The sequence below is a fragment of the Tachypleus tridentatus genome, chromosome 6 (assembly GCF_004210375.1).
Source record: "Tachypleus tridentatus isolate NWPU-2018 chromosome 6, ASM421037v1, whole genome shotgun sequence".
In the NCBI taxonomy this organism is placed as follows: domain Eukaryota; kingdom Metazoa; phylum Arthropoda; class Merostomata; order Xiphosura; family Limulidae; genus Tachypleus; species Tachypleus tridentatus.
Genome location: NC_134830.1, coordinates 94,366,359 through 94,377,655, shown reverse-complemented (window position 1 = coordinate 94,377,655; position 11,297 = coordinate 94,366,359). Strand labels below are relative to the sequence as shown.

General features: G+C 35.1%; 1 protein-coding gene and 1 pseudogene across 1 annotated transcript; both read right to left on the bottom strand.

The window, feature by feature from the left end:
• Positions 1-1,596: 1,596 nt before the first annotated feature.
• On the bottom strand, positions 1,597-2,199 carry LOC143251670 (glutamate--cysteine ligase catalytic subunit pseudogene; annotated as a pseudogene).
• Positions 2,199-3,464, bottom strand: LOC143251669 (glutamate--cysteine ligase catalytic subunit-like). Its single transcript, XM_076502925.1, has one exon. The coding sequence runs from the start codon at positions 3,462-3,464 to the stop codon at positions 2,199-2,201; it is 1,266 nt and encodes a 421-aa protein (XP_076359040.1).
• Between the last annotated feature and the right edge of the window lie 7,833 nt (positions 3,465-11,297).

The following is an 11,297-nucleotide window of genomic DNA, read 5'->3' as shown; positions in this document are numbered from 1 at the left end:
GCAAGAAACCTAATTTTTTCTATTACTACTTTAGAGACGTGTTCTTTTCGTGCATGTTCGTCAGTGTCTACGTAAACTTTACAAGAAGCCGTATGTTTAAGTATGTCTTATGTCATTTGAAAGCAACTTTGTGTTAGTCGTTGATAATCAATTTGGCACAAGGATATACAATTTGTTTGTATATGGATTAAACAATAACTGGGATTTAATAGACTAATTAGAAAACACCTAGTCTCGAGGTGTTAATAGAACAACTCTAGGGAAATGAATCATTTAATAATCTCTAGCAGAATAAATAACTAGCAGTAAACACAGGAAGAACATTCTCAGGCAGACAGTATGATGTTTCGTAAATATATAGGCGATAAGAACTAATATTATTACTATTCAAATAAAATTTATGAATAGTTCGTACGTTTTATGTACAAATCATACTATACTCGAGTGAAATTATTAGGTTCGGAAAATGAGGTACTAGCAGTGTTGCAGTTCCAATGTAGAACATTAATAACCATATTTCTATGTAGGATATATAAACGATGAAATTACTTTTGAAGAGTGAAATATTTTTACCATCCCTTTGTCATTACATTCTCAGTGGCACAAAGACTTACAAAGCTAGAAATCGGGCTTCGATACCCGTTGTAGGAAAATCACAGATAGCCCATTGTGTAGCTTTGCCCTTGACTACAAACACATATAAATACATTTTTAGTAATGATTTTAATTAGCTTTTATATTATTATTTTAAGAGAGAAACATACATGTATTGAACTACATTCAATAGCAATAAAAAAGCCACCGTTTTGACAACTAAATCTAGCTTTGTAAAACACGAACTTTATTTTCCCATCGTCTGATATGTTTTCACTTTTCCTTGTCCAATTTGAAAGTTAGTGTTTCTGAATGCTTCTAAACGGTAGCTGAAGTACTTGGTTCTAATTGACTGGTCACTTTATTTATACAAATTGACTTTATTCAATACAAACCAAGATAACAAATAAAGGTTATTTGCTGAAAACGAAATTTCAGTGAAAGATTGTTTAAATAATGTTTCTGTAGCAAACATATGATTTAATATACTGATGAAATACGTTTCGTATCATTAAAACCCACTATAGAGTAATTAGTTGAGAAACTAAGAAATCTATTGACAAGTAAAAAAGTATTCTTTCAAAAGCACACGCTCGGTTGGTTTGAGCGCTTAAAACGTCGAAACAATCAGGTTTTAATACCCACATTCAGTAGTTTTGTGTTTAATAACAAACAAAAAAGTATTTGCAAAATTAAACTTTATTGTAACATTTAAAATTTTTTAAAAAATCAGAATCATTTAAACGTACAGAAAATATTATACTGGATAAGAAAAGTATAATGATTAATAACAATACTTATAATAAAAACCTTATAAAGGTCCACCTTTCGAAAGTGTTCGGGTTATAGGGTTTTTATTTCAATAACTAATTCGACTTCTTAAACCTACCTGTTCTTCTAACATCATGAATATAATATTTAGCGGTAGAACTTTAGAATATTGTTTTAAGTTTCTTGTAAAACGATGCACACTAATTTTAAAATATCAACAAATCTGCTCTTTCAACAAAAACTAAAGTTTTTTTCTGTACTGAAATTGTCCATGTCATACTTAGATAACTTCTTTCGACCCAATAATTTCGGACACTGAAGAATACCTTTTTGAATCTGATCAATGGTTATCAGCAGGTCATAGGTTATTTCTTCCGTCACCACAGAATCATGTTTATAATTTTCATGGTTCAAAATGAACTCGCGGATCCATTTAGCACCAGTCATAGTTTCTCCAGATGCTCGTTGTTCAATGAGTTTTAAATATCGATCTAGACCAACGGCAGCATCGGGGTTAACATTTTCACTGATATAATCCTTTATCACAGGAATTATCCCATGATATCCGTTTGTTGATCCATTTAGTATTTCATTCAGTGTCAAAAACGTGATAGAAGATTTGTCTGAATCCGATTCTGCAAAGAAACTGATATCTTTTTTAACCCAAAACTTTTGTTCGCGAACAGCATCTCGTTTCTGTGCTGTCCGGAAATTTTCTTGAAGTTTGCTTATTGGAATGAGCCAATTTAATTTTTTGTTTATTACAACTTTGGAAAAAAGTGCAACGAATATCGCTAAAGCCGAATTTTCAAAGTCTGTTAATTGAGCATCCATTACTTTGCACCCAGACGCCAGAATGCTGAAATACTAGAATCAGGAATTTTTATATTAACCGCTGGTTCACGGAAAAGTGTTAAGATGTTGCTTAAACCAGTTTCATCTTCTTCCAGCTGTTCCTTACATAATATCATTGGTGTTCTTAAGAGGGCACATGACACCTGAAGAGCAAGCTGTGAATCTATTCCTTCGGAAGTAAGTTTTTCATAATATTGTTCGTCATAAACAATTTGTATGTCATTTAACTCTGATCCACTTGGTGAGAAATACAAGTAATTTGATTCCCAGCGAGAACTATTAGGAATCTTGTAATCTAGTGCTTCGGGATGATTGATCTCTTTTCTTGTTCTGTCATCAAACCCTTCAGCAAGTGCCTGCCATCTACAGTCAAGCTCTGTTAGGAATCCTCTTCTAACTGGAGCATTAGCACTTAAAGCCATTAGTATTGGAGATAAAACGCATAGCTGGTCATGTAAAAACTTAACGTTTTCCAGAGATGGTGCTTGTACTGTAATCTGAAGAGAACAGCTGCTAAGTCCAAACATAGAACAATCTTCGTAAACATGATTCAGTTTAGCTACTTCTTCAGATTGTCCATCATCGCCCAGTGCTTGCAAATCTTCAATAAAAGGGTCAAGTGTATGTTCATCTTTAAAAATAGGTATATTCACAACGGCTCGTTTCCCTTTTCTTGTGTCATTTAGAATAGCTAGAGCTCTGTATGCTTCATTTTCTACACAGATAAACCCATCTGGAATAAACAGTGACTTACAGAGGCCAAAATTGGGTGTAGGCTTATAAGCTGGTTCAGTAAATTGCTTAGTACCAAGTCGTGGAAACATTCCCATGTTTATGTAAGTTTCATCACATTCCAAACTGGCTAGTACTTCTTTCTTCCTCTTTGACATATTTTCTTCTATTAGATGAAAACAATTCAAAACATCCCCGAAAGGCTCTTGTGGACAACATTCTAGCATAGACTCGGTACACTCATCAGTCCACATGCCAACAAGAGAATGTTTTTCTTTTAACTTCTTTAAAACACTGGATGCACGTAGACATAATCTCACAGTTTTAGTTTCATGATTGAATTTTACTATATGTCCTTCAGTCTCATCTCCCCATTTAAATGGATCACCGCTTCTATACTTGTGTTGATTGTAATGGTAAATAAATTGTTTACAAGCCAACATTCGTGCTTTGTCTGCATGTTTCAGCAGTTCGTCCCAACTCAAAACATGCGGATTTTCTAGTAACTTCATAGTTGATTCTTATAGCAGATACGTAATCAACTTCTGTCAATCGTAAATTATTTGACACTTGGACACAAATCAGAGATTTTATAACAACGCTTGCTCTAAGAGTAACCTAACCCCGTAGTGACAACATGCTTACATCACAGAGTTAGTAGCCTATGAAATGAAATATCACTCGTTCAGTTTAATTAACTTGTGCAATCACCGAGAGCCACAATACTATTGACTGCGTTTATAACATTTTGTTTGAGCTTGTGAAAGACAAGTGGCTTAAATCACTAGTGTTCCTTACAGTGTGTATTGTGTTTCAGCTGTCGTCAACAATGGATATGACAAATATTGTGTTGTTTGAATAGTATTATTATCTACTATTCTGACTTTTGAAAACCACTAAGAAAATGAATTTAAAATGTAGTGTTCGAAGATATACTAGGCCTAATACAACACCTTATGAAAAGTATAATTGTAATCATTCTTCGACAGCTTTCAAAAGGCATAATCATAACAATACACGTTTTGTCGCTATGGGTTCATTGGTCTAAATAGATCAAGTCAACCCTTAAATACCTGTTATACACATATAAATAGATATTTTCACAACTTTTTTCTCTTAGCTAGAGTAATAATAGTGTTTTTTTTTTTTATCAGTGATGTCGAGAAACCCACTTGTTGAGAAATTTATATGCAAAAACGAACAACGTTTCGACCTTCTATGTAAAATATTTTCTCAACCCAAACGAGCCGTTTTTGCATATAAGAAAAAGTGTTTTATGTTATTTCTCCTAAATGATTAAAATCTCCGGACTGTAATAGGCGTTACAATTTTCTATACCATTTACGGTGAATGATATTATAAATCAATTGAAACTCGTGCTTTCTTATTTATGAACTGATTATTTACCAACTCTGTTTAACATATCATTATAAACTTTTAATAAAAATATTTTTGTTTAGCAAAAAATTAAATAAAGTGATCGCATCATAGTTGGCTTCTTTCATGACTAATTCTTAGTATAATTACATGACAACTCGATAAAGGGGGGAAATCAAAAGCACAACAATATGCTCCAAAGATTCTCAGAAAACTTTTCTTACTTTTCGAAATCTTAAGCCTGAAAGGAACTTTAATCAAAGTGAACAAGAACCTTAAAATTATAAAGGACACCAATCTCGTTAATTGTGACAAAACAATGTACTTTACAGTGTGAATAACTTGTATGTTAATATAGCCAGAGAACCAACATATGATTCATCGTATTTCTTTGGGAAGATCCAGTTGTGAAGGGTTTACCGTTATAGGTTTATTTTGGCACCAACACTTGTTTCTGTATAGTTTTCTTTTTTTGCATGTGAGGTATATTCTTGACTGTGTATTGCGCAACCCCCGCCTCTTCTCGAAATTTATAAAAGATTCTTGAGAGTAAGAATTAACAATATTTATATTACGAAAACGAGCAAACATTGTTGAAATTTCTAGAAACTCGAGTGATTGGTATATAAAACCGACACGCCGCTCGACAGACTATTATTATTATTATTGGACAGCTGTAGTCAATGCGCTCTAGACCTTGGAAGCTATAATTTACCACAATTTGACCAGAAACATTTATAGATTTCGAAGATTGCAAACCATTCAACTACAGTGAATTACATCGGATGTTATTATATTTATGAATAAATTAAATTATTCAGGGGGAAAAGTCAGCTTGTAAGGGTGTGAGAAGAAACAAGAATAGAACTAAATAATATTCTCTTCATTATATATTTAAAAACGGCTGGTATGGGTAGAAAAGGCATCCCGGATTAGTATTCTCTTCAAGTGAGGTACACCTGTGTTTTAACATAAAAGTAATATGCGCCTAGTGGACCTGGATCGTCGAAAAATATTAAGTTTGTTTTTTAATTTTGCGCAAAGCTACTTGAGGGCTATCTGCACTAGCCGTCTCTAATTCAGCAGTGTAAGACTAGAGGAAAGGCAGCTAGTCATCACCACCCACCGTACTCCTGGGCTACTCTTTTTACCAACGAATAGTGGGCTTGACCGTCATATAATAACACCCCCACGGTTGAAAGGGCGAGAATGTTTGTTGCGACCGGGATTCGAACCCGCGACCCTCAGATTACGAGTCGAACGCCTTAACCCACCTGGCCATGCCGGGCCTTAAATATTAAGTTCTAAGTAAAATATAAGATTCTGTATTGTCTGCAAGTTTGTAAAATTGTTGTATATAAATCATTTGTAATAAGCAGTAGTAATAAGCGTTATTATAATTTGTATTGTTTCTTTTCTTGTATATTAAGATATATTGTGTTGTTGTTTAAAAGCACAAAGTTTCACAATGGGCTAAGTGTACTCTGCCCCATACGGGTATCGAAACTCGGATTCTAGCGTTTTAAGTCCGCACTGTGCCATATATTTGTGTTAAAAAAATTAGTGTTTTAAATTTGTTTGCAAATATCATAAATTTCATACATATTAACATTTAATTAACTTATAAATTCAAATTTCCGGTTGACATAGTAATATGTAACGTACGTAATACAATAAGTCGCATACTCTTCCGAGATAAAATATAATACGTAACATAATAAACTGGGGTCATCCGGGATAAATTAAATACGAAACACTTGTTCTGAACTAATGGTTGGAAAGGAAACTCAAGAAATGATTATTTGTATTTATATCGTACGTGAAAGGTCGCTGTTTCATTTTTTTTTTGCACTACTGTTTCTGTTTAAGTAATAATTAAAACACTGCTATTCAGTGTTTTCGCTCTACTATGTTTAAATTTTCGAGTCATTTTAAACATCGAGATAAATTTCATGCTGTTATAGATCACGAGGCCCACGCGTGCTTATCACCAAACATATGCGGAAAATAAATGTAAACGTTGAGGATATTTAGAATAAAAATAACAGCTGCAGAAAAGAAACCCAGACTTTCATCCTCATTGTGAAGTCTTCATGACTAGAAATAAAACAGGAGTATTTTGGTTTCAGAAAATTAAAGTTTTATCGAATTCTTGCTTATCCAAATTCTTAGAGATGACAATTTAGTGAAGAATTGGTCTTAGACAACATCTGTTGTCTAAATAACGACGTAACATTATGCTTTCTCCTGAGTTTTGTGTTTTTTAAAACATTCAAAATGTAAAATTTTTTTACACTCCCAAAAATTTTTACTGTCTGTGAGTTACGTAATTCGTATTTTGCCAATGACCCCTTAAATACCACTAATGACGAGGTCGCTGTTCGTTCAACTGAATATGTGTAATCGGTTTGTTTGTTTTTGAATTTCGCTCAAAGCTACACGAGGGCTATCTACGCTAGCCATCCCTAATTTAGCAGTGTAAGACTAGAGGGAAGGCAGCTAGTCATCATCACCCACCGCCAACTCTTGGGCTACTCTTTTATCAATGAATAGTGGGATTGACTAAAACATTATAACGTCTCCACGGCTAAAAGGGCGAACATGCTTGGTGCGATGGGTATTGGAACCCGCGACCCTCAGAACGCCTTAACCCACCTGGCCATGCCGGGCCGGTAATAAGTTTAGAGAATCAAATATATGATAAATATAACTATTATAATATGCAAAAGTGAAGAAATTTAAAATTAATATTATATATACATATAAAATCACAAACATGGTTATGCAAATATGTATAACGATTAATTATATATGTAGAAACGGCTGGTATGGATCGAAAAAACTCTATGTAGAGGAGCGAACAACGTTTTGACCTTCTTCGGCCATCGTCACGGATAACGAGTGTGTGTTTTCTTTTAGCAAAGCCACATTGGGCTATCTGCTGAGTCCATCGAACACGGATAACGAGCAATTGTGTTGGATTAAGATGAGAAATATGAATTAAACGGCTCTCGACTCGTAATATGAGGGTCGTGGGTTCGAATCCCTGTCGCACCAAATATGCTCGCCCTTTCAGCCGTGGGGGCGTTAAAATGTAACAATCAATCCCACTATTCGTTAGTAAAAGAGTAGCCCAAGAGTTGGCGGTGGGTGGTGATGATTGGCTGCCTTCCCTCTAGTCTTACACTGTCAACTTAGGGACGGCTAGCGCAGATAGCTCTCGTATAGCTTTGCGCGAAATTCAAAAAATGAACAAACAAACAATAAAAAATAAACCAAACAAACTTAAATCAGGTTAAAAATTATTTTAAAGATTTTATATTCAGGAATTATGGATTATTTTAATGCATAAAATATTGTTGACAACGTGGAGAAAACTATGAAAAAATTGATTTATAATGAAAAATAATTTGCACGATTTCCGATGATGCTTTAAAATGGTAACAGAGAGAAACAAATATTTATCATAAGGCATATTCTGTATAAAAGCGCGGGGTTTTATAATCTGATTGCTCATGGCCAAATAAGATTTTAATCTTACTTCTGCCTCGGCCGGGCATGGCCAAGCGTGTTAAGGCGTGCACAGATAGCACTCGAGTAGCTTTGTGCGAAATTCAAAAAAAAAAAAAAAAAAAAACAAGCCTCTGCCTAAACAAACAAGGACAAGCTCAAATATTTTTTTAATCTCAATTTAGTTCCTGAATTTCATCGACTTTGTACTTGTCCGATGGTTGCGAGATGGGAGCAGGCAGGCGTCCTGTATTTCTGTCCTTGAGTAAGATACGTCACAAATAGTTTTTCATTCGTTTCAGCTCAGCTGAATTATAAGCGCCTGCCGTTAGCTGGGGGCCAACTTTCGATAGGCGTCTTGTCCACTTGTGGCACTTGGAACAGACGTTCAAAAGTACTAATCATATGCGCCTAGCAACAGAATAACAAATATTTAAATTTCTTCGAGAATTGAATTGTCATTGTCCAAATGCGTAGTAAATACCAGTTCTTACTATATCTATACGAGGGCTGTTCAAAATACGCGGACTGACGTCATAAAACAAAATGTACTTTATTTAGAAATTACAGGTCTGGGACTCCTTCAAAGTACTCTCCTCCCCAACGCACACACTTATCCCAACGGTGTTTCCACTTGTTGAAACAGTCCTGGTACGCTTCTTTGTAATGTCCTCCAGCTCCTTCGTCGCATTTGCCTTAATTTGGGGAATCGTCTGAAATCTTCTTCCTTTCAAGGGTCTTTTGAGTTTGGGGAACAAGAAAAATCGTAAGGAGCAAGGTCAGGTGAGTAGGGGGGGGGGGGGTGGGGAAGAACAGTGATCGAGTGTTTGGCCAAAAACTCACGAGTTCTGAGGGCTGAATTTCGCAGCAACGCGGTGCATCTTCAATTTTTCGGTCAAAATCTCGTAACAAGATCCAACTGATATCCCACACTCTTCAGCAAGCTCCCTGACAGTCAGACGTCGATTTGCCTGCACCAGGGTGTTGATTTTGTCGTCGTGTGGGTCGTCAGTTGACGTGGAAGGACGTCCAGGACGCTCATCATCTTCAATGGACTGTCGACCATCCTTAAAACGTTCATGCCACTTGAAACATGCTGTACGCTTCATAGCAACATCACCGTAAGCCGTGTTAAGCATAGCAAAAGTTTCAGTCGCAGATTTTCCAAGTTTAACACAAAATTTCACAGCAAGTCGTTGCTCCTTCAGGTCATTCATTCTGAAATCCGCCAAACGAAAAAATCGCACTTCACTTAAAACCGCGTAGCTAATACACAAATGAAGATATCTGCAATCAGGAAATGGCGTCGTAATCAGCTGATCTGTGCGAACCTAGCGACACCAAGCGGATTCCCCTGGAACCAACTGGAGCCGCGCAATTCAAACAGTCCGCGTATGAATTATATTTAAAAAGCAAAAGCCGTTCAGAAATGATTCAATGATTACCATGTTCGTTGTAGCAAGAAACATGTTTCACACTTTGTGACTCTTGGTGTGTCACAAATATTGTTTGTTTTAATTTTACGCAAAGCAACACGAGAATTATCTGCGCTATTTAGCAGTGTAAGACCAGAGGAAAGGCAGCTAGTCACCATCATCTACCACCATCTCTTAGGCTATTCTTTTACCAATGAATAGTGGGACTGACCGTCACTTTATAACGAGCATGTTAGGTGTGACAGCGATTCGAACCAGCAACCCTCAGGTTATGAGTCGAGCGCCCTAGCCACCTGGCCATGCTAGTCCAATATTATGTTAGTATTACTATTTCAAATAAGTGGACATTTTAATTTAGAAGTTAATTACATATTAATATGTATCAAATTTATTATTTTTATTCAAAAGATTGATAACCATAATTTTCATTTTTAGTACAAATATATTTAAATATACAAAAAAACAATAAAATTTATAATAACGGTTATTACTAATAATTATTATAAATGATGATTTATATACAACAATTTTTTAATCTTACAGACAATAATTAATCTTATATCCAATAAGGAACTTAATATTTTATCGACGTTCACAGAACGCAAATTAATTCTTTGTTGATACACCTGTACACTTCTTTTGATGGCTAGCTATCTTGGAGCTTCCATTAAAATTCACCGACAACAATATGTCGTAGAAATAATAACGTCCAAAGTTAATTCACTGAAGTTTAATGGCTCATAATGTTCCAAATCTACAAACGTTCGTGATCCAATTGTGTAGTTTTCCGATTAATAGTCGTTATTATAGCTTCTGAGACCTAGAGCATACAAACTGTAGCTGATTAATAATATTCTCCTGCTGTCTCTCGGTTAACCGTTTTTATACAAATCGCGCGATTTTCTCAAAGTTTCAACAATATTCTTGTGGATTTTCGAAAAATAAATATTATTGATTCTTAATCTCAAGATTCTTTAACAAATTTCGAGACTAGGCGGGACTTGCGCAATACACAGCCAAAAATATACGTTGCAAGCAAATACAAAACTAACAGTGTTGGTACTAAAATAAAAGTCCAATGATAAATCCATTACACTTTGCTCCTCATAGATCTAAAAAATTCTAACGCCAACTTTTAACTAAGATACCATATATTTATACGTATATACACACACACAATGATAACAATGCATTGTTAAAGAATTATACAACCTCAATAATCATGACAAATAACATTATGATAATAAAATTACATAGCACATGAAACTGCATCAGCACAAATGTTATCAGTCCATTTGAAATGGATTATTTTCAAATCATATTCTTATAATGTGAAACTACTATTTAACAGCACTATGTTCTTGCCCTTCATTTGGTTCAAAAACGTCAGTGGCTCGTGATCAGTGTAAATGACAATAGGCTGTTGAGATGCAAATACATACACATTAAAATGTTTTAAACTTAATATCAAATTTTTAGTGGCAGTTAAACCTTTTAGAAATATAACAGATAGGGTGTTCAATACCACTGTTATCTTATTCTAATAGAATGGCACTAGAACCACAATCACTTACATCAACAGCTAATGCAAATGGTTTATCGAAATCAGATACCATCAATACAGGGTGAGTGAATAATAAAGATTTGACCTTTTCAAAAGCAGGTTGGCATATTTCAGACCACTGGGAGTTTTTATTTTCCTTCAATAGGTTAATGGTACAGTAATGTTAGCAAAAGTTTTACAAAATTTTCTGTAATAACTAGCCATCCTCAAAAATGTTATTGAATTTTACTTCGGCCCAGCATGGCCAGGTGGTCAAGGCACTTGACTCGTAATCCGAGGGTCGCGGGCTCGAATCTCCGTCACACCAAACATGCTCGCCCCTTTCAGCCATGGTGGGAGAGAAGTTATAATGTAACAGTCAATCCCACTATTTGTTGGTAAAATAGTGGCCCAAGAGTTAGCGGTGAGTGGTGATGACTAATTGCCTTCTCTCTAGTTTTACAGTGCTAAATTAGGAA

Bases quoted from the DNA above. Each gene is read 5' to 3' on its own strand.
- LOC143251669 (XM_076502925.1), bottom strand. From the start codon at position 3,464: ATGAAGTTACTAGAAAATCCGCATGTTTTGAGTTGGGACGAACTGCTG.